The 24,248-nt window shown below is 43.5% G+C and overlaps 1 protein-coding gene across 1 annotated transcript in view; it reads left to right on the top strand.

Annotated features, from left to right (window-relative positions):
* LOC145352361 (kinesin-like protein KIF28) overlaps positions 1-4,006 on the top strand; it is a 51,939-nt gene extending 47,933 nt beyond the window's left edge. Inside the window, exons 16-17 of the mRNA XM_080202113.1 lie at positions 2,422-2,556; positions 3,913-4,006. Of these exons, the coding sequence (XP_080058239.1) occupies positions 2,422-2,556; positions 3,913-4,006 (229 nt within the window). The remainder of the gene's footprint in view (positions 1-2,421; positions 2,557-3,912) is intronic.
* Positions 4,007-24,248: the final 20,242 nt, after the last annotated feature.

Raw genomic sequence — 24,248 nt, 5'->3', positions numbered from 1 at the left:
ATACAAGAACACTATTAAAATATAAATATTTATTGCTGCAGCTGTCGAAGTTGTAATGGATAATGTGGTCATGCCATCACACAGTGAAATGTTTACTCCTCTTATAACAGCTATTAACTTGATCGGAGCCTGAAGCTGTTAAAACCATCCTAAGTGCTCAGGGGCTATGTAAGAGTAACTGGAAATTCTATTTGACTTTTGAACTCTCTCCTTGGCCTCGTGTTCTCACTTTTACAATCCATCTTTGTTTCTGGCATTGAGCTACAACCAGAAAGAAGTATCTGAGAAAATTGAATACAGCTACTTTTATTCAGTAACGTGGCTCTGCTTGTCACAAATCAGCCTGGATAGATTGTATGGGGGATGATGAGTACCCCTCAGTCAGAGTGGACATTCAGAAATAATGGTTACTCAGTTGGGGACCTGATTTCAATTCTGTGGGGAAGATATTCTGCCAACATTCACCACAGACAAAAATAGCAAAGCCAGTGGAAAATCCCGCAAAGCCAGGGAAAGGAAATCTCATAGAATCCTGACAGTACAGAAGGAGGCCATCTGGCCCATCAAGCCTGCCGAGATGCTATCCCAGTAACCCACATATTTACCCTGCCCTTTCCCTGACACTAAAGGGCAATTTAGCATGGCCAATGCACCTAACCCACACATCTTTGGACTTTGGGAGGAAACTGGAGCACACGGAGGAAACCCATGCAGACACAGGGAGAATGTGCAAACTCCACACAGACAGTGACCTGAGGCCGGAATCAAACATGGGTCCCTGGTTCTGTGAGGCAGCAGTGCCAACCACTGTGCCATCGTGTCATCCCGCATCTTAATGGTGAGATCTCATTCTCTGATTTTTTTTCTGCGCCCCTTGCCTGTGACATAAGGGTCCTGCCCTCACTTGAATTCATTTTAATAAATTAACATACACTTAAAGGGCTTTCCTGTCATACATTACCCCCAGATAAAGAACTCCTGCTTGATGTGAAGTCATGTCGGCGAGGTTTATGACAGGTATGTAAAAATGTGAAGCAGCCGAGGGGAACAAACCAGGGGCGCAAAAGTAGGCGTAGCTCTGGGGGATGAGGATATATGCGGGCAGTGCCTTGGCTCTGCACCTGGCACCCTAGCAGAGTCATGGGGCCTGTGCCAGGATGAGCCCTCTGGAGAGTTCTGTTGAAGGGGGATGGTTCCCCCTCGTGTGTGGTGCTTGTGGGGGTGAGGATTGACCCAGCCGGTGGGGGAGGAGTTCCCCATATCCATGGGCTGGGGGGAGCTTTGTTTTAATGCCAATCAGGGTGCAATTTAGATAGGCTCCCCCATCTCAGGCCCCGTCCCACCCCTCCAACATCAAGGAATAATCAGACCTCCAGATTTTCCATGTACAGTGTGCCAGAAAATCTGGAGCAAGAACTCAGCTTTGTAACTGGAGAGCTAGAAACTGGCTTTCTCATTCGAGTGCAGGATTCTGCCCTTTGTAAGTGTGTGAGTTTAAATTGTGCCCTTTCTTTCACCGAAATGAGCCTAAAGTTCTACATGAGCTGAAAGGTATTTGTTATCGGACATAGAATGGTAAATGATGCCAGAATCTGTGGCACCAACAAGACTTCCCATGCAAACCACACGGATCAGAAACTCCAGGTTTTGCACTAGCTTCATGTGAGGCTCTGTCAGCAGTATAAGGATTGCAAAATTTACCCAAGCAGGCATTCCTGCAAGACCTGAGGAAAAACAGAAAATGTAAGGTTATGGAATATGTCGAACGAAATCATGAGAGAGTCATTGTGCAAGAGTTTCAGGCAAAAGGAATTAACGCAAGACATCAAGCAGCAATTTAATAAAGATTATGCTGATTAGTATTAGATGTAGAGGCAGGTGGGATGGGGGGGATGGGGATGTGGGGTGGGGGGTACATTCCTGTGGGACATGAATACTGGCTAAGGCCCATTGGGCCAAATAGTCCATTTCCATGCTGTGCGTTATATAGAATTCTGTGCACTAACGATTCTGGGCAAGGTACGTGAATAATATTGGGCAGAGGCGGACCATGCAAAGGTCTGTTGATCTCAGGCAGGACTTTCTGGCTTTGGGATAAATACGGCTGAAAAATTCTGCCTCTTGTTTATAAAATTCTGCCTCTTGCCTTTCTTATATTTCTCACAGTTTAGTGCTCTATACTTTTGGGCAATTAATTGTTGGAGTCAGAAATTACCATTTATATTTGGAGATGTTTGTTGCTACATTGCAGACTTCAAAATAATTCTCCTTTAGCCAGGATTTCAAAGTTAAATTTGGATCAAAATGCTCTTACAAGTCATCCCATCCCCTTCTACTGGTAAAACTTGAAAAGCACTTGAGAGAAATTGCATTTATAGAAGAAAAGGCAATGAATTTGACATGTGTACATTCCTTGTCTAGCCCATTGGGAGAGGAGTCTGTCATTGTTGATCCTGGTGACCTGTTGGGTAAACGCATGGACTTCCAAATGCAGATTAGTCTGTGTTTAGGAGTGAAGTGGATCCGAGGGCACAGCGGCAGAGGAGTTCAAATTGGGTGAGAAATCTCAGCTTTCATCTCTGTCCACGAAGTGGTGCACAAAGGGGCTCAAACACCTGAGGTCTCAACCCAAGTCGAGTCATAGAGATTTACAGCATGGAAATGGGCCCCTTGGCCCAACTACTCCATGCTGCCTAGTTTTTAACTATTATGTTAGTTCCAATTGCTTGCGTTTGACCTAAATCCTTTGACACTCATCTTGTCCATGTAACTATCTAAATGCTTTTTAAATGACAAAATTGTATCTGCCTCTACTACTACGTCTGGCAGGTCTTTCCAGACACTCTGTGTGAAAAAATTGCCCCTCTGGATTCTTTTCCTTCCTTCTCATCTTAAACTTATGCCCTCTAGTTTTAAACTCCTCTACCTTTGGGAAATGATATTGACTATCTAGCTGATCTATGCCCCTCATTATTTTATAGACCTCTATAAGATCACCCCTCAGCCTCCTGCACTCCAGGGAAAAAAGTCCCAGTCTATCCAACCTCTCCTTATAACTCATACCATCAAGTCCCGGTAATATCCTAATAAATCTTTTCTGCACTCTTTCTAGTTTGATAATATCCTTTCTATTAATAGGTGACCAGCACTATATACAGTATTCCAAGTGTGGCCTTACCAATGTCTTGTACAACTTAGCAGTTCAAAACTAGGCACTAGCTTTTTGTAAGTTTTCCCTTGGCTATCTAGCAATTGCATTAAAATTGAAAGCCTGTTCCCTCTTTCATGAAATCCTGTCATTGTTTTCCCTCTAATTGCTTTCATGCAAAAGTTGTTTAGGTTTGGCAACCAATAGTCATTGTAAACTCAACATGAATGTACAATACTTCCAAATAGAATGAACTCCCCAGTTAATCAATAAAAGTTCCAGATATCTTTCACATTGTTACTTTGTAGATTTTTGTCCTGTAATGATTTACTGCTCTTTTTTATAATTGATATAGCAGACATTAACTTATTATTTGCTACCAGCACTTTATTTCCATATTTAAGATAGTCATTATAAACTTTCCTATCTTAACATCATTGAGAGTTTTGCATTGCTATTTCTCAAACTTACAATGATTATGTTTACAAATAGCTTCTCGCCTGTGTAGGTTTGTGATGTATGGCCTTCCTGTAATGTTCTGTACCCCTGCTGTGTGGAATCACGCTAATCTTCTGCTGGACTACACAATGTGCTTCACAATTCAACGTGTCACCACAGATTTCCTCAACTATCTGAAAACACACGCGGTAGTATTGGAACTGTGGGGTCTGCAAGGTGGGTGAAGTGGTATTCCAATGGGTTACAGACAATGAGGAAAATCTTAAATTTTTAAAAATGTGTGTATTATTCTGTAATTCTTGAAGCTACCGTATTCTGGTGGGTATAGCGAAGGAGTACGTTAGTCGTCCAGTCAAATCCATCGCTCCAGTTTCTTTCATTGTGAGATCTCAATCTTAGCATCAGCGAGAGGAAAAGGTGCCAAATGCAGGGTAGGTGTTTGACTTGAAGATGAAAGGGGAAAGCTGGAAGAAGGCTTACTCCAAGGTCCCCAAATAGTCAGTGGGAAATTGAGGAACACACATGTAAGGAGATTACAAGAAAAGCTCCAAGGAAAATAGAATGGTAATAGTAAGCGACTTTAAGTTTCCCAACATTGACTGGGACAGTCATAGCATTATGGGCTTGGATGGAGAGAAATTTGAGTGTATTCAGGAGGAACTTCTCATTCAGTATGTGGATGGCCCAACTAGATAGAGGGCAAAACTTGACCTCCTCTTGGGAAATAAGTAAGGGCAGGTGACAGAAATTTGGGTAAGAGATCACTTTAGGAACAGTGACCATAATTCCATTAATTTTAAGATAGCTGAGGAGGATGATAGGGCTGGCCCAAAAGTTAAAACTCTAAACTGAGGCAAGGCCAAGACAGGAACTTTCAAAAGTTGACTGTGGGAGCTTGTTGGCAGACAAAGGGGCATCTGATAACTGGGAGGCTTTCAAAAGTGTGTAAATCAGGGTTCAGAGCAAGCACATTCCTTTTAGAGTGAAAGGCAAGGCTGGTAGAAGCAGGGAACCCTGGGTGATTCAGCATATGGAGGCCCTGGTCAAAAAAAAGAAGGCATATGACATGCTGGGATCAAGTAGGTCCCTTGAAGCATATAGAGGGAGTCGGGGCAGAGTTAGGAGAGAAATCGGGGAGGGGGAAAAAGGGGATACAAGATTTCTTTGGCAGAGAAAGCAAAAGAAAATCCTAAGAGCTTCTACAAATATATAAAGGGCGAAAGATAACTAGGGAAAGAATAGACCCTCTTAAGGATCAACAAAGTCATCATATAAGGATCCATGAAAGATGGATGCAATCCGAAATGAATATTTCTTATCAGTATTTACTGTTGAGAAAGACATGGATGTTAGGAAACTTGAAGAAATAAGTAGTGATATCTTAAGGAGTGTACATATTACAGAGAAGGCAGTGCTGGAAGTCTTAAAGCGCATCAAGGTAAATAAATCCCTGAGAGCTCATGAAGTGTATCCCAGGACGTTGTGGGAGGCTAGGGAGGAAATTGTTGCATAAGATTATATCTCACGGGACCCAGGGTGAGGTAACCAATTGGATACAAAATTGTCTTGATGACAGAATCAAAGGATGGTTGCAGAGTATTGTTTTTCAAACTGGAAGCCTGTGACCAGCAGTGTGCTTCAGGGTCCATTGTTATTTGCCATTGATATTAATGATTTGCATGAGAATATAGGAGGCATGGTTAGTAAGTTTGCAGATGACACCAAGATTGGTGGCATAGTGGACAGTGAAGAAGGTTATCTCGGATTGCAACGGGATCTTGGTCAATTGGGCCAGTTTTCTGATGAATGATAAATAACGTTTAATTGAGGTAACTGCTTAGTAGATCGAACCAGGGCAGGACTTATTCAATTAATGGTAGAGCATTGGAGAGAGTTATAGAACAAAGAGATCTCGGGGTATATTTCATAGCTCTTTGACAGTGGAGTCACAGGTGGACAGGGTGATGAAGAAGCATTCAGCGTGCTTGGTTTCATAGGTCAGAACATTGAATACAGGAGTTGGGATGTCTTGTTGAAGTTGTACAAAACATTGGTAAGGCTGCACTGTGTACAGTTCTGGTCACTCTGTTATAGAAAGGATATTATTAAACTAGAAAGAGTGCAGAAAAGATTTACTGGGATGCTACCAGGACTTGATGGTTTGATTTATAAGGAGAAGCTGGGTAGACTGGAACTTCTTTCCCTGGAGTGCTGAAGGCTTAGGGGTGATCTTATAGAGGCCTATAAAATAATGAGGGGCATAGATAATGTAAATGGTCAACATTTTTTCCCAATGATGGGGCATCTAAAACTGGGAGCCTAGGTTTAAGGTGAAAGGGGAGGGATACAAGAGGGTCCAGAGAGGCATTTTTTTCACAGAGGTTTGTGAGTGTCTTCAACAAGTTGCCAGAAGTAGTAGTTGAGGCGGGCACAATTTTGTCATTTAAAAAGCATTTAGATAGTTACTTGGATAAGATTGGTGTACAAACAAGGGCAATTGGAGCTGGGTTATTGGTTAAAAACTGGGCGGTATGGACAAGTTGGACCGAAGGGCCTGTTTCCATGTTGTAAGCCTCTATGTCTCTATGACTCTAATGCACTTGGGCTAACTCAAGAGCAGCAATAATAGAAATCTGGGAACACGGTACCTAGCTGTCCGCCAGGTAGCAAAATGATGTCTGAAGCAGTGACAAAAGTCGAATCTGACCATAAAATATCAGAATGTTGACTGTAATGCACTATTCCGTCTAAAAAGATATTGAAAATTCCCATGATCAGTTTCATTAATGGAAATGTTCATTCTATAGCTTTAAAGCATAAACCTTCAGTACCAGCTGCACTTGGGAGTTGATACTGTAAATGATTGATTCCTATTCTATATAGACCTCAGTCATATTGGTTGGAGGAGCAGTTTTTGACACACTGAATTCTTCTGTGGCTGCCTCCTCAAAATTTACATTTCCCTTTGTCATCTCATCGAGAGCCTCATTAATGACTGCCTCACCTGTCATAGTGTCATTGAATGATACAATAGTGAAGGAGGCCATTTGGCCCATCATGCCAGTACTGGATCTTTGATCACATTCTTCTCACAGGGACTTCTGATAGCCCCTGAAAATTGTTTGTCTTCAATTATTTATCCATACAAATTCCCTACATTAAATTTATCCATAGTTCCCTACAATGCAGAAAGAGACTAATTGGCTCATTGAATCTGCACTGATTCTCTGAAAGAGTATCCCATCCAGGCCTTCTCCTCTGCCCTATCCCTCTAACCCCATACATTTATCATGGTTAATCCACCTAACCTGTCCATCTTTGGACACAAAAGGGCAATTTAGCATGGCCCCCTCCCAATCTGCACATCTTTGAAGTGTGGGAGGAAACTACACCTGGAGGAAACCCATGCAGACATGGGGAGAACATGCAAAATCCACACAGACTGTGACCTAAGGCTAGAATCAAACCTGGGTCCTTGGCGCTGTGACGCAGCATGCGAACCGCTATGCCGCCATGTCACCCAATTTCCTGTCGAATATTGGTTCAGCATCTCTACATTGTAATTCCCTCACACAGAATATTCCCTAACCTACAAGAAGTTGAATAAAATTTCCACTCTTCGCTCTTTCTACATCCCTTCCCTTCCCTCTCCTCTCTCTCCTACAACCTTCAACATTCACTCCCTCCACCATCAACATACAATGGCAGCAGTGCGTATCATTTACAAAATGCACTGCAGCAACTCAGCATGGCTACTTCAACAGTGCCTTCCAAATCCAGGACCTCTATCATCTAGAAGAACAAGAGCAGGAAATGCCACCATTTGCAATTTCCCCCTCCATGCCGCACACCATCATGTTTCTTCTCTTTTTGGTTCTCTTCCCTCTCTATTCCCACCTCCTCCACAACTCTACTTCTTCTCCATCCCCACCTTCTTTTTGCTCTCTCTCATCTTCTCTCCCCTTCTTTCCTTCATTTCTCCTGTTCTCTCTGTTTTTTTAAAATGATTCTTTCATGGGGTATGGGTATCACTGACTAAGCCAACATTTAATACCCATCCCTAAATACTCTTCAGAAGATGGTACTGAGTTGATGTCTTGAACTCCTGCAATCCATGTTATGTAGGTACACCCAGAGTGCTGTTTGCGGGGGGAGTTCCAGGATTTTGATCCAGCGACAGTAAAGGAACGGTGATATATTTCCAAGTCAGGATGATGAGTGGCCTTGACCTTTTAGGTGGTAGTGGCTATGGGTTTGGAAGGTGCTGGCAATGTAGCCTTGGGGAGTGGCTGCGATGCATTTTGTAAATTGTGCGCACTGCTGCCATTGTGCGTCGGTGGAGGGAGTGGATGTTGACGGTCGTAGATGGGGTGTCAGTCAAATGGGTTGGTTTGTCCTGGATGATGTCATGCTTCTTGAGTGTTTTTGGAGTTGCACTTGCCCAAGCAAATGGAGAGTATGCCATCACACTAATAACTTGTACCTTGTAGATGGTGGATAGGCTTAAGGGAACTGGGGAGTGGGGGTGGGGGTGGGGGGTGTTACTTGTTGTAGGATTCCCAGCCTCTGACCTATTCCTGTAGCCACAATATCTCTACGGCTGGCTCAGATCCATTCCGGGACAATTGTAGAGAGAGAGATTTTCAAAGCAGTTTGAAGTTTTCAGTGTTGGTTTTATTTGCTCAATGCGGATCCGGTCAAATACTCAAAAGCAGGAGAGAAATAAACTTGTACGGAATTAGGAATGTGACCAAACTGTTTTGCAGAAGGTTGCCAAGAAATGGAAACAGACTTTGCTAATGTCCCTCTGGCAAGTGATGGTTGCGTGCTGTTGGATTTGTGCTACAGGAATCCATTGACACCTGTGCCACTGGTATGCTAAATCAGTTTTTTACAAGATCATTTGGCATTAGAGAGGTTTAAGATTGCAGTTGATGTATATTTATTTCCATCAATGTTCAAGCAGATGGACCACTTATAACCATTCTGTTGAGCTGCAGAAAGTGATGTTGAGTTATTGCACTTATTCCGCAATTAGACATGTATTGCCTGCTGATGAAAGAGTAGCTTCCTTTAGACAGACGCAAATCACTTTGAACAACTTTCTGTATTTCACACACTTTGCTGGTCTAAACTCCAGGATCCCGAAGAACACAAATTCAACCTGTATGAGCAGCTCAAACTCTTGGAAGAAGAGACAGAAAATCTCAGAGATTCGAACCGAATCTTACAGAATGAGAACATCCGGCTGCAAAAGAAATTGGCAAAGTTGAGAAGCTCGTCCTCGAATCACGGTAGCTCCAGATGTTATTACGCCTTGCTGCACATTGTATGTTTCACCCCTCATTCATTGTCCACAGACTTAACCTCTAACCTTTTCGCCAGGAAATGTCGGTCCAGTGAAATCCACCGACGATCGATTCGGTCAAAAGTCTCCGTTTCCCAGCTGGGATGCCGAGTTTGCCAAAGCGCTCAAGACATTTTATTTCAACATGATTGGGGTGAGAGGGAGACTTATCCAATTGAAGGAGGTCAGGCCACTGGTGAGGAAAGTTGCCTTTCTACCTGCTTTTCACTCTCCCTGGTTTTTGATAGCCTAGCAACGGAAATACACAAATGGCTCTCAATCTTTTTAGCTTACTTATGAAACAAAATAATAACAGCACGGTGGCACAGTGGTTAGCACTGCTGCCTCACAGCACCAGGGGCCTGTGTTCGACTCCCGTCTTGGGTCGCTGTCTGTATGGAGTCTGCATGTTCTCCCCGTGTCTGCATGGGTTTCCTTCAGGTGCACCGATTTCCTCCAACACTCCAAAGCTATGCACGTTAGGTGGATCGGTCATGCTGAAATTGCCCCTTAGTGTCAGGGGCTAGGGTAAATGCATAGGGCTATGGGGCTAGGGCCTGCATGGGATTGTGGTCAGTGTGGACTAGATGGGCTGAATGGCTGTCTGCACTGTAGGATTCTAAAAGAAATATGATTTTAAAGAGTAACAGGGTGCAAATAAGCAGCATTTGATAGTCGTTAGCACTCAGTAAGTAATGCACAACGCAACTCTATATCATGTAACATTGTCAATATTTCAGTTTGAATCTTAGAATGAATAAATGTGCCCCTAAACTTGCAATAATTCCAAAATGAATAGTTTTATTTGAAAGGTTATTTATTATCGTTGTGATTCATGACTAGATCCCAGGTTATTGATAAGACCTGGTTAGGAACCAATAGCATTTTGTTTAAAGTAGACGAAGTTTGAAATTGAAGACTCTTGCTCAGTGAATAAAGCCACAGAATTCCAGCAGTTCTAAACAAACAAAAATAAACTTTATTATACAAGGTCAGAAAGATAAAACAATTTACAATATCTATCTTATACTCTAATATTCAGGTTAATATGAGCTACATTTCATTTGATTTATTATTGTCACATGTATTAGTATACAGTGAAAAGCATTGTTTCTTGTGTGCTATACAGACAAATCAAACCATATATAGCGAAGGAAAGGAGGAAGTGCAGAATGTAGTGTTACAGTCATAGCTAGGGTGTCGAGAAAGATCAATTTAATGCAAGATAAGCCCATTCAAAGGGAAGGCAGCAGGGCTGTTTTTGAGTCAATTGATATTTGCGTCAGACTTTTGTATTATTTTCCTAACAGAAGAAGGTGGGAGAGGGTATGTCCAGGGTGTGTGGGGTCCTTAATTATGCTGGTTGTTTTTCCAAGGTAGCAGGAAGTGAAGATAGAGTCAGTGGATGGGAGGCTGGTTTGAGGATGGACTGGGCTTCATGACCCTTTGTAGTTTCTTACAGTTTTGGACAGAGCAGGAGCCATACTGAACAGTGATACACCCAGAAAGAATGCTTTCTATGCTGCATCTGTCAAAGTTGGTGCGAGTTACAGTGGACATGCCAAATTACCTTAATCTTCTGAGAAATTAGAGGCATTGGTGGGCTTTCTTAATTATAGTATTGGCATGGGGGGATCAGGACAGGTTGTTGGTGACCTGGACACCTAAAAACTTGAAACTCTCGACCATTCGTACTTTGTCCCCATTGATGTACCATGCTTCCTGAAGTCGATGACAATCTCCTTTATTTTGTTGACATTAAGGGAGAGACTATTGCTTTTGCAGCAGTTTACCAGATTCTCTATCTCTTACCAGTACACTGTCTCGTCGTTGTTTGAGATCCAACCCACTACAGTGGTGTCATCAGCAAACTTGAAAATTGAGTTGGAGGGGAATTTGGCTACACAATCATAGGAGTATAAGGAGTATAGTAAGAGGCTGAGGACACAGCCTTGTGGGGTACCGGTGTTGAGGATGATCATGGAGGAGGTGTTGTTGCCTATCCTTACTGATTGTGATCTGTGGGTTAGAAAATTGAGGATCCAGTCACAGAGGGAAAAATTGAGCCCAGGTCATGTAGTTTGGAGATGGATTTCATTGGAATAATGGTGTTGAAGGCTGAGCTGTAATGGATAAATAGGAGTCTGACATAGGTGTCTTTGTTATCTAGGTGTTCAGGGGTTGAGTGCAGGGCCAGTGAGATGGTATCTGCTGTGGGCCTGTTGTGGCGGTAGGTGAACTATAGTGGATCCAGGCAACCTGGGAAGCTGGAATTGATTTGTGCCATGACAAACCTTTTGAAGCACTTCAGTGCCTGGTTTTTCTTTGGTACTGGAATGATGGTCGTCTTCTTGAAACAGATAGGGACCTCAGGGTTGATCACACTTTGGGGAAGTCCCTGGTTTGGGGTTGATCACAGTTAGGGGGGGTCCCTGGTTTGGGGTTGATCATGGTGTAGGAGGGGGGATCCCTGGTTTGGGGTAGATCACAATTAGAGGCGGTCTCTAATTTGGGGTAGATCACAGTTAGGGGTGGTCCCTGGTTTGGGGTTGATCACAGTTAGGGGGGTCCCTGGTTTGGGGTTGATCACGGTATAGGAGGGGGGATCCCTGGTTTGGGGTAGATCACAATTAGAGACGGTCTCTAATTTGGGGTAGATCACAGTTAGGGGTGGTCCCTGGTTTGGGGTAGATTTAGGGGTGGTCCCTGGTTTGGGGTAGATCACAGTTAGGGGGGAGTCCCTGGTTTGGGGTAGATCACAGTTAGGGAAGGTTCCCTGGTTTGCAGCAGATCACAGTTAGGGGGGAGTCCCTGGTTTGCGGTTGATTGCAGTTAGCGGGGGTCCTGGTTTGGGGTATAGGCTGTTGTTGAGGGTGAGCATACAGCACAGTTGGGAGCAGATTGTATTGGATGGGCAGATTGGGGCAGGGAGAGGAATATTTGGAATATTTAGTGTAGAAACAACTGTTGCTAGTAGGGAGATCATGGTTAGAGGGTGATTGTGATTGGGTGCTGAGATTTTGGTTGGGGGGAGAGTGCACTGGGGCTGGAGGATGTTTGGGGGATTCTCATGGTCGCTGGAGAGGTCACTGAGAGGACAGAGCATGGAGGTGGGGCAAGGTCACTGGGAAATATCGGAGGAAAACTGGAGATCATAGAGTTACGGGCATGGTTAATTATCCTGGAAAGGGAAGCAGGTATGTTTGTTCAGTCAGGGGAAGGAACTGCTGCCCATTAGCAATCTTGTAAAGGCCTTCATGATCTGGCTTGATTTGTCTCGTTTTACCTGCCAGGTTTCCTGGAGCCTGGGAAACTCAGTCAAGTGTTAAAAACAGTAAAAATAGAGGTATGTAGCTTCTTTCAAAGCTGTTACCAACTGACCAGCATCCTCAATGGAATCTCCCACCCTCTCCCCAATCCAGTCTCCTGTGTGTGGATCCGTCTCCCACCCTCTCCCCAATCCAGTCTCCTGTGTGTGGATCAGTCTCCCACCTCTCCCCTACCTCATCTCCTGAGAGTGGATTAGTCTTCCTCTTTCCCCTCCCATTTCTCTAGTCACTGGAACTGGGTGGATTCGAAGAGTTGGGTTTGAATTTTTTTTGGATGTAGTTTCTCACGCAACTCAAACCATCGCTGAAAGTTAAAATTGTCCCTGTTAACTGATTTCCTTTCCACAAATGCTGGCAGGTCTGCTGAGTATAATACAAACAGCATTTCCAGGATCCTCAGTATTTAGCATTTGAACTGTTACAAACTGATTTGGAAGAAAATCCATAGTTTGCTTTGAATTTCCATTGGTTTGTGTTGTTTTTATCAGCTCAATTAGGGTGAAATCGGCCAAGCCAGTGCATAAGATTATAGGGGCAATCTTATGAAAAGAAATTCGAAGTGCCTAATGAATATGAAAACAGGAGTGTTTCAGATCAGTTTTTGGGCAAATTTGAAATTGCAATCTTACACCACTTTGTGGAAAAAAACATACACAATCTGTTTCCCGCCAGTAGGGGAAGGGAGGACGAGGCCTAAGCTCACCGGAAAGCCAGGCCCGTTAAGATTACGAGAGGTGAGAAACCAGATGAGAACCTGATTTTTTGCCTCTCGCACGATCTTACTGGCTCGCCCTGCCCATCGATCGGTGTGACAAGAAGGTAGGATCGCTCCCTATGTATCTGCAAACCTATGTCACATCGAGCATTAATCGGGTTTCTGTGTTTTTTTTTCCACTGCTTTAAGAATTATGTTGACCAAAGCCAGCCACTCGCACCAATCTCTCCAGGTCCCCAGATTGAAATAATGAGAACTTACTCCTGTCGGTATGTGTAATTTGCATATCTGTGCCATGCACAGATGTGTATGCAGATAGTTTTAAAATCTGTTTACCATTGTTTCTATTTGGAGTGAGGCGATATGTCAGTGAAGGTGAGTGGAATGAAATCACTGAAAGAGAGAGTAGGACAATTAAAGCAGGGCTGGAGGCAGAAAGATTAATTCCAATCATACTTTGCAATGCTGCTGATAATGTATAGTAGTAAACAGTCCACTTTCAATAGAAGTAGGGTAAATGCCTTAAACACCAATTTTGTTCATCCTGACTTAACTTGTAACGTAGGTAGGAAATCTGAAATAGCTGTCTATTTTCCATTAGGTTAGTTGGCATTCATTAATACAAAATCATTGTTGGGTATAGGGAAAGAAGTCTCAATGATGTTAGAATACCTGTACTTTCTACTGTCCTATTAATGTTTCCTATGTTGCTCTGCTCTGAAGGAGGGCAAAACCAAAGCAGTGTCAATTGAACTGAATTATGGGTGGTTTTCTGTTAGTAGTTTATATGACTAGTTGCAGGAGTAGGCCATTCGGCCTCTCAAGCCTGTTCCGCTATTCAGTAAGATTTTGGGTGATCGGACTCAACTTCAACTCCACATTCCTGCCTACCTTTGATAACCTTTCACTCCCTTAACCAAGGATCAGTCTAGCTAAGATACTGGATAAAACTATTTCAAATTCATCTATCAATAAGAACTGATCTATATTCAAAAACGTATTTGAGGGTTTTTTTCATTCATGGGATTAGGGAGGTTGCTTGTTGGGCCAGCATTTATTGCCCATCCCTAACTGCCCTCCATTTCAGAGCATTTGAGTGTCAACCACATTGCTGTGGGTCTGGAGTCAGACCAGGTAAGGAGAGTAGATTTCCTTTCCTAAAGGGCATTAGTGAACCAGATGGGTTTTTCTTACAACAATTGACAATAGTTACAAACAGCTGCTGAGGTTTTATAAGATTTTAGTGAGATCACTTTTAGAATATTGCCAACAATTTTGGTTCCTGTATCTAAGGAGTGATGTGCTGGCTTTAGAGAGGGTCCAGAAGAGGCTCACGAGGATGATCCCGGGAATAAAAAGCCTGACGTATGAGAAGTGTCTGAGGACTCTGGGTCTGTGCTTAATGGAATTTGGAAGGATGAGAGGGGAACTCATTAAAACTTATAGAATACTGAGAGGCTGAGATAGAGTGGATGTGGGGAAGATGTTTCCAAAAGTAAGAGAACGTAGGGTCAAAGGGCACAGCCCCAGATTACAGGGAGGACCCTTTAGAACTGAGATGAAGAGGAATTTCTTCAGCCAGAGGATGGCGAATCTATGGAATTCATTGCCACAGAAGCCTGTGGAAACCAGTTCATTGAGTGTATTGAAGACAGAGATAGATAGATAGATTCTTGATTGGAATGGGGATCCAAGATTATGGGGAAAAAGTGGGAGAATAGGGTTGAGAAACTTATCAGCCATGATTGAATGGTAGGACAGACTCAATGGACCAAATGGCTTAATTCTGCTCCTATATCTTATGGTCACCATTTGGCATTTTTTCAATTTTCAGATTTTTAATGAATTCAAGTTTTGCCATCTGCTATGGTGGAATTCAAATCTGGGTCCCCAGACCATTACCCTGGGTCTTTGGATTGCTAGTTGATTTCATAAAATGATCTTTGATTAACAAGGCATTGTTTCAATGTGCTGTTCTTCTAATGATGGGTACCCTAAGGAGAGGAGATTGCTATCTAATATCAATAAACTCTGTGCCAAATCTTTCATTTACTTCTACTAAATTCACCAAATGTACAAACTGATATTTATATTGAAATAAATGTCCACAGGATATAATTTATTTCCCCGTGTGTACCGCTTAGCTAGAGAAAAATAAATATCAGAATAACAAAAATACCATTGAGAAAAATGGCATTGTTTCCAATGTCTTTTTGAACACTGGATATGGAAGAAGGATTTTAAAATTTGTTTTGAATATTAACAGGTCACACTTTCCTCACAAAACTAATCTGACTGGTGGTAGACAAGCGGGAAATAATTAAGAAATATGCTTCTACCTGTGGCACTGTGACCTTACATGCACTAGGATTTATCCAGATATGTAAAATACAAAACAGTATCAGGCAATGTCAGGATGGAATAGTTGTTCAGTGTGAGCCAATTATTTAGCGTATGCATAATTTACCCCTAGGCCAAAGAACCTGGCGACTGGCATTGAATTCTCAATGAAACATGGTATTGAAGGATTACAAGGACGAGGAAAGAAAATGTCTCTGTTTAAAAAGGTTAAACATAGCAAAAACCAACGGTGGTTTAATGAGGAGATTGGAAAGATTCTAAAAGATGCCGGGAATCTTAATTTGAGGAATAGAGTCTATGTAAAGGAAACTGAAGAAAATATTGGAAAAAAGTGAGAAGTAGAGACTCAATTCGCAGAAGAGTGGCACAATGGTTAGCACTGTGGCCTCAGTGCCAGGGACCCGGGTTCGATTCCAGGCTTGGGTCACTGTACAGTGTCTGCATGTTTTCTCTGTGTCTGTGTGGGTTTCCTCTGGGTGCTCTGTTTTCCTCCCACAGTCCAACGATGTGCAGGTTAGGTGTCGTCACCTCCATTTTATCGGGGTACCTTTAAAAGTGCTATCCTGATCTCTGTCAGTCTTGCCGGCATCTTTCAGTCTTGCACATCTCTCTGCTGGCGGGAATCTCTCCAGATTCCATAATAATGATTCAGATTGCGCCGACCCATCCGACAGAACTTTCACCGCTTTTCCCGCTGGAGATGACTCTTTTGGTCCAGTGTGTTTACCACCATAAAACGTCCCAGGGAGCTTCGCAGAAACATGATAAGACAAACTTGATATTGAGCCAAAAAATATTAAGGCAGGTGACTAAAAGCTTGGCGAACAAAAAAGCCCAGTTTAACAGAGAAAAGAATGGTGGAGAGGCAGAGTTACTCAGGCAGGAATTTCTAGAGCTTAGGCCACAATGGTTGAAGTACAGTCTCCAAACGTTGGTCAAAGGAAATTAGTGGAGTGGGGTGGGGGGATGCACAAGAGGCCAGAGGCATGGAGGAAAACAGTTCTCCGAGAGGTGTGGAACTGCTGGAGATTTCAGAGATGGGGAGAGGGAGGCCAGTGAAGGAACTTAAACAAGAGGATGAGAGTTTAAAATTGAGATGAAGTTAACCTAAATGATCCATAGTAAATTTTTGTTACAGAAAGTGGAAGAATTAAATGCAAATTACTTGCAGCTGGAGAATTCTCAAGGAGTTAAAGGATCAATTATTGTTACTTTGAAATGTTTTAGAATTCCATAAATATTGTAATATCCTAGATATGGAGGAGAGGAAATAGCATCAGCTTGCTAATTACAAGCTAGTTTGCCTAACATCCACAACGGGGAAATTGCTTAGGGGCAAGCTGCTGGAATCTCTCCTCACTCCTAATCAGATCAGAATCCATTACTCACTAATCTCAATGTGAATGTTTTCCTTTCAGAATTCTGAGTGTGTATACCACAGAGAATTTACAGATTTTTCAAGGCTCATATCATAAGTCAACAGTGGGGCTGAACTTTCTTCTTTTAATAGGCCAAACATTCGCTCTATAATGGGCCACCTCATTTTGCATGCTTGGTTGTAACCACGTTTAGATTTGAATTTCAATAGAATCACACAAAACAGTCGGAGACATCCAGCTATTCCAGCTGTCAATAAGTCCTCCTCTCTTGCTCTTTCCCGATAACCTTGTAGTAATTTTCTTTTCAAGGAGAGGTCCAATTTTTAAAAAGCTTTTTTTTAATTAATTCATGGGACATGGATGCCATTGGCTGGCCAGCATTTATTGCTCATCCCAAGTTGCCCAAGGGTAGTTGAGAGTCAACCACATTGCTGTGGCTTTGGAGTCACATGTAGGCTAGACCAACTAAGGACAGCAGATTTTCTTCCCTAAAGGGCATTAGTGAACCAAATGGGTTTTTCCAACAGTTGACCATGGTTTCATGTCATCAATGGATTCCTAATTCCAGATTTTTTTTGAATTCAAATTCCACCACTTGCCATGGCGGGATTCAAACCCGTATCCCCAGAACATTAGCGGAATTTCTGGATTAATAATCTAGTGATAATACTACTCGGCCATTGCCTCCCCTTTGCTATTGAATTTTCCTCCAGCATTCTTTCAAACAATCCATGCCGGATTATAAAACTCACTGAGTTGAAAAGAAGTTTCCTTTTCCTCTGGTTTATTTTTTGTCAATCACTTTACATTTGTGTACTCTGATTCATGACTACCCTGCCAGCGGTAACTGTTTCTCGTTATGTATTCTTTCAAAACCCCCATTATTTTCAGCACTTTTACTTAAATGTCCCCTTAATCTTCACTGCCTCTGAAGAACACAATCCCAGCTTTTTCAGTCTCCCCCCCAACAGGAGAGACATGATGGCACAGTGGTTAGTATTGATGTCTCACAGCGCTCTATATCTGCATTTGATTTTAGCCTCGACATTCTCCCTGTGTCTGCGTGGGTTTCCTCCTGCACTCCAAGGATGTGTAGATTAAGATTCCCCTGGCCCTGCTGTTGGTGAACCTGCCTGAAGTGGGAGGATGAATACAGTACAGAAAGATGCCATGCAGCCCATCAAGTCTGCATTGACTCTCCAAAACAGACTCCCTCCCAGGCCCTTCCCCTATCTTATCCCCATACACCAAGCACTTATCTCACATCTTTGGACACTAAGGGGCAGTTTAGCATGACCAATCTATCTAACCTGCACATCTTTAGAGTGTGGGAGGAAACCCATGCAGACACAGGAAGAACATGCACGCACAAAGACTCCCAAGGCTGAAATTGAACCCGGGTCCTTGGTGCTGTGGGGCAGCAGTGCAAACCGTTGTGCCACCATGTCACCAGTCAATAGCAGCGGGACCAGCAGATCTCACCACCAGTCAATGGTGGGCCATCTCCACTGCTGCGAAACATGAAAATCCTGCCCAATAGCTGAGATGTAACTCATAAAAGTTTAGCTTCATAACTTTTGTATTCTTTGACAATATTTGTAAACACAGTAAGAAGTCTTACAACACCAGGTTAAAGTCCAACAGGTTTATTTGGCAGCACTAGCTTTCGGAGTCTTAGGCACCTTCTTCAGGTGAGTGAGGATTTACTTGTGTTCACAAACAGGGCATATAAAGACACAAACTCAATTTACAAGATAATGGTTGGAATGTGAGTCTTTACAGGTAATCAAGTCTTAAAGATATAGACAATGTGAGTGGAGACAGGGCCAAGCACAGATTAGAGAGATGTCTATTGTCTCCAGCCAGGACAGTTGGTGAGATTTTGCAAGGGGGTTACAGATAGCGTAACATGAACCCGAGATCCCCGTTGAGGCCGTCCTCATGTGTGCGGAACTTGGCTATCAGTCTCTGCTCAGCGGTTCTGCGTTGTTGTGTGTCATGAAGGCCACCTTGGAGAACGCTTACCCAAAGATCAGAGGCGAATGCCTCCGATACAATATTTCTTTACAATGTTTGTAAAGCCAAGGATCCCTGTTTTATCAGTCTATCCTGCCACCTGTTATGTGATTCCTCAGGTCTCCCCATTCTTGCACCCTCTATTTAAAATGCTCCCATTTAGTTTATATTACCTCTCATCATTTTTCCTTGCAAAACATATCGGTTCACACTTCTCTGCAATAAATGTCATTTGCCATGAGGCTATCCATTTTACCAGTCCATCTACTTTGGCTGTGACTACCCCCTCCCCTCAAATCTCACCTGCACACACTGTGTTTCCAAGCATTGTGACCTTTTTAAAAAATGAACAGATACATAAACAGAAAACTTAATGGAAATCTGGAAAAATTTATTACGCTCGAGTGAAAGATTTTCAAAACACTATTGTAGCTCTATCATGCATAAGGTATCAGCGCTGCCTCATGATTGGAATTAATCTGGGATTCCACACGTTCTTTTATATCATCTCCTGGATGTGAAATCACCTGGCAATCAATTGTGGACCATTTTTTGTTCAATCTGCAGTGGCTGTGGCACAGTCATAAATCTTTTGCATGAATATTCAAGCATATGAAACATTCTTCATATTGCACTGCCATCCAAAAAAAAATGCATGCACAATAGAGAGAAAATATGAACCACAATATACCTGTACAAAATGATAGATACCAGGAAATAGTCTGGGCTACAACTAATCTTCAGGCCTGCACTTTGATATAGGTCCTGTTCATCATTCCTTGTAATCACTTTCTTTTTCCATTATTCAATATTTATTTCATAGTTTATGCCTTCACTTCTGTAAGGATTTTGTTGGTCAGATAACCCGCTATTCTCTGCCTCTACTTCCATACCTAAGAACTGGGATAGCATGGTTGCACATTGCTGTCTTACACTGCCAGGGACCTGGGTTCAGTTCAGGCCTTGGATAACTGTCTGTGTGAACAGTTAGTACTATTTGTTTGCCACTGAGAATGAGACAGTTTGATGGCACAATTGTTGGCACTGCTGCTTCACAGCGCTAGGGACCCAGTTTCAATTCCTGCCTCCGGTGATTGTGCGGAGACTGAATGTTCTCCCACCCACCGTGTGGGTTTTCTCCGGGTGCTCCGGTTTCCTCCTACACTCCAAAGATGTGCGGATTAGGTTGATTGGCCATGCTAAAATTGCCTCTTAGTGTTCTGAGATGTGTAGGTTAGAGGGATTAGTGGGTAAATATGTAGGGATATGGGGCTAGGGAATGGATGGGATTGTGGTTGGTGCAGACTCAATGGGCCAAATGGCCTCTTTCTGCACTGTAGGGTTTCTATGATTCATGCCTGTGTGGGTTTCCTCCGGGTGCTCCGGTTTCCTCCCACACTCCAAAGATGTGAGAATTAGGTTGATTGGCCATGCTAAATTGTCCCTTAGTGTCAGGGAGGTTAGCAGGGTAAATACATGTGGTTACAGGGATAGAACCTGGGTGGGATTGTTGTCGGTGTAGGGTCAGTGGGCTGACTCTCTGGTTTTGAGGGGTGGGAGGGAGGGAGATGGATCAAATAGCTCTCTGGTGGGGGGCCCGCTGCCACTTTGCCTGTGATTGGTGGAGGGAAGGAGGTGCAGGGCCAATGATTGGTCTGGGTAGCTGGTGAGTGGCGGGGGAGGATAAGGGGGACAGTTATGTTGTAGGGGTGGTGCAATGTCTTTGGGGGCCGGTGGAGGGGAGGCTTTATCTAGCCCAAGAGCGATGTGGCAGGGGAGCATTTTTCTACTTTTTTTACTGTGTGTGTGCAGTTGAAGGCTCCAACCAGAACAGCAGGGTTTTGGGTGAGTTAAGCCCTTCCCATAAGCTTCTGCAGCACAATTTGGAATCGCTCAAATTTTTCAGGCAGAGTGTGTATGGAGGCGCCTGAGAACAGGTCTAAACGTTGGATCTGAAACACTCCCAGAAACAGCACTTAGAATCAAAATGGTAAAATCCGGCTCATGATCTCAATTGAACCTGAAAAGGAAACAATTTGGGAAAGTAAATCTTTGGGATTGACAATTAGAAATAATGCTCACCCCATCTGTTTTTTTAAGAAGACAAAAAGGTTAAAATCTCACAAGCAGAATAATTTCAGGCTACATTTCTACCTCTTCAAATCATAATTAAACTGTACCAGAATAGTTTTAAATATTGAAAGGTATGGGGAGAGTTTTACTTCACCAAAATGTGCGGGTTTTGAGAGTGGGGAGGAGAGGGCAGGCTCGATTCTATGACTCTATCTGTCCACATGCGGGTGATATTTCTAGAATATAGCAATCTGCCACTTATAAGTGTGTGGGTGAGGCCATATTTGTCAGGCCTGCCATGTCAAGCACTTTTTAACTGATAACACCCAGTCAGGGTGAATGGATGCTCAGCCTGGCATCTGATTTGCTTCCAACAGATCCTGGAAACCAATCAACTGTGCACATATGGCCTGCTCAGCCTAGCCCCAGTACAATGATTGCCACACCTACTCATGTTCAGACAGGGGATGAGGCTCTGACTGAGAGCGTTGGGGGAAGGGACGAGACCCTCTTGAGGCCAGCCTAATAGTCAAGAGCTGGGGGGGCATTTTGTTATTCTTCAGTGAGACACTCAATGGCAAAGGCTAGCTTTTCCTCCATATTGTTTAGGATGGTAGATTGAGAGTGCAGACCATTAGTAAGGACCAGCATGGATGCAGTAGATTGCTCCATCTGATGTCCTCTCCCCACGGACAGGGACATCAGTGTGAAGCCCTGAAGCATCTGGCACTTGTGTTGGAGGTGGTCTCCTCCAATCACTCTTCCATTTACACGCAGTTTGGTTTGAAAGGCTGACAGAAATCACAATTCCTGCTGCTGCCCATCTAAGAATTATCTTCTTTGTTGATGTCTCCCGAGGCCCTAACCCTTCAATGTTTACTGTTCACTACTGTCCCCACCACCATGCTCTGGATTCTTTTGCTTCACCACAGGACAACCCAGCTAACTACTTGCCTGGTTGTGTGTCTGAGAACAGTACACAAGGTCTGTGATGGTGTTTCCTGAAATGATTGAATTCCTCTAAGGAGTCTTCATCCTCCTCCTGTATCATTCCTTACCTGAGGGGCACTTGAAGGGCCTGTTGGTGATGAAAGTAGCACAGTGGGCCGGGAGAATCACCCCCATCATCTTTAGTGAATTCTGACATCAGGTAAACAGGAGTGAGCTCTGTATGTCATGAGCTGCTTAAGATTAAATTCTATCACCGGGTAGGTGGGAGATTCTCATCCCTCTACCTCCCATAGTTAGGTATGATGAGATCTCCAGTGTTTCTTCCTCTGTGGGTTTCATTGCCTCAGGTTCTCTGCCTCTTCTCAGATCTCTTCTCCTGTAAGGAGGCAAAGGAGAGACTTTTGAGAGTGGGAAATGAAACACTTTGAGAGATGGAAGGACAACATTTTTGGAAGGTTACTGTGGGGGATGGATGGGACATTGCAGTAAAAGTGACAGTGTCAGTGATAATTGGTCAATAGGGGATTAGAGGAGTTGCCTAGGTAGGGAGGGAGAGGTGCAGTTGCAAGATCTTTAGCTATAGGAATGATTTGCAGGTGAAAGTTCAGGAAAGTAGCACAGTGACCCAATGGTTAGCACTGCTGCCTCACAGTGCCAGGGACCCGGGTTCGAGTCCAGCCTTGGGTGACTGCATGTGTGTATCTTTCCTGCTCTGATTCAGTCATTGAACTCTTTCCAGCACTGTATGCAAGTGCATGGAATGACACGCCTGCTATCTCCTCTGCCAGTTCCCGCTACATAAAAGATGACATAGTGATTAGCATTCTGCCTCACAGCGCCAGGGATCCAAGTTTGATTCCCAGCTTGGGTTACTAACTGTGCGGAATTTGCACGTTCTCCCTGTGTCTGCCTGGGTTTCCTCTGGGTGCTCCAGTTTTCTCCCACAGTCTGAAAGACATGCTGGTTAGGTGCATTGACCATGCTAAATTCTTCCTCAGCCTCCCCGTGAGGCAGCAATGCTAATCACTATGTCATCTTTTATGTAGCGGGAACTAGCAGAGGAGATAGCAGGCATGTCGTCCCATGCACTTGCATACAATGCTGGAAAGAGTTCAATGACTGAATCAGAGCAGGAAAAATGCACACATGCAGTCACCCAAGGCTGGACTCCAACTTGGGTCCCTGGCGTGCTCAGTCTACCTGAACAGGTGCTGGATTGTGGCAACTAGGGGATTTTCACAGTAACTTCATTGCAGTCTTAATGTAAGCCTATTTGTGATACTACAAGATAAGCTTAAACTTGCGTTTGGTACAAGCTTCTTCCTCCTGTTTGCAGGGAACAGATTCGCTTTGTCAGTCCTCACAGCCTCAGTATCTCGCCCAGAGATACATGGAGGAAGAATGGCACTGCTTTCTCTCGTAGTGGCTCCCCTTCCGCTGGGTTCCCCAAGTGGTCAGAATGTTAAAATTCAACCTGTAATCTGAGTTAAGTAAAGTGACTTCGAAATGCATGCCTCAGTTATAATAGTAATTGTATTGATACTGTTCATTGTTCACATGTAGGCAGCTCGATAACATTTTCAAACCTTCTATCTTCTGTAAGATTCTCTCGTCAATTTATAAAACCTTTTTAGTGTTTGTGTCAGTTTTACTTTTTTTTTATTCTTCCAAGGGATGTATGTGTTGCTGGCTAGGCCAGCATTTATTGCCCACTCCTAATCACCCTTGCAAAAGTGATGGTGAGCTGCTTTCTTGAACTGCCGCAGCCCAGGATGGTGAGTGGCTTGGAGGGGAATTTGCAGGTGGTGGTGTTCCCAGGTATCTCCTGCCCTTGTCCTTCTGCAGTAAAAAGTCTCACAACACTAGGTTAAAGTTCGACAGGAATCATGAGCTTTCGGAGCATCAGGTGATGAAGGAGCAGTGCTCTGAAAGCTTGTGATTCCAAATAACGTTGTTGGATTTTAACCTGGTGTTGTGAGACTTCTTACCGTGCCCACCCCAGTCCAACGGCATCTCCATATCTTGTTTGTCCAGGTGCAGGAGGTCGTGGGTTTGCAAGGTACTGCCGAAGGAGCCTTGGTGACCTGCTGCAGTACATTTTGTAGATGATAAACTCAGCTGCTACTGTGTGCCATTGGCAGAGGGAGTGAACTTTTAAGGTGATGGATGAGGTGCCAGTCAAGGATGCTGATAGTTCTGGAGCTTTTTGAGTGTTATTGGAGCTGCATTCATCCAGGAAAATGGGGAGTATTCCATCACATTCCGTACTTGAACCTTGTAAATAGAGGACAGGCTTTAGGGAGTCAGCAGATGAGTTAATCACCACAGGATTCCTAGCCTTTGGCCTGCTTTTGTAGTCACAGTGTTCATATGGCTACTCCAGCTATGCTTCTGGTCAATGGTAACCTGCAAGATATCGATAGTGGGAGATTGAGCAATGGTTGGATTCTCTTGTTGGAGATGATCATTG

This window comes from Carcharhinus amblyrhynchos, chromosome 14 (assembly GCF_965287045.1).
Source record: "Carcharhinus amblyrhynchos chromosome 14, sCarAmb.v2.hapA, whole genome shotgun sequence".
Classification (NCBI taxonomy): Eukaryota; Metazoa; Chordata; class Chondrichthyes; order Carcharhiniformes; family Carcharhinidae; genus Carcharhinus; species Carcharhinus amblyrhynchos.
This window is presented reverse-complemented; position numbering and strand designations above follow the sequence as displayed.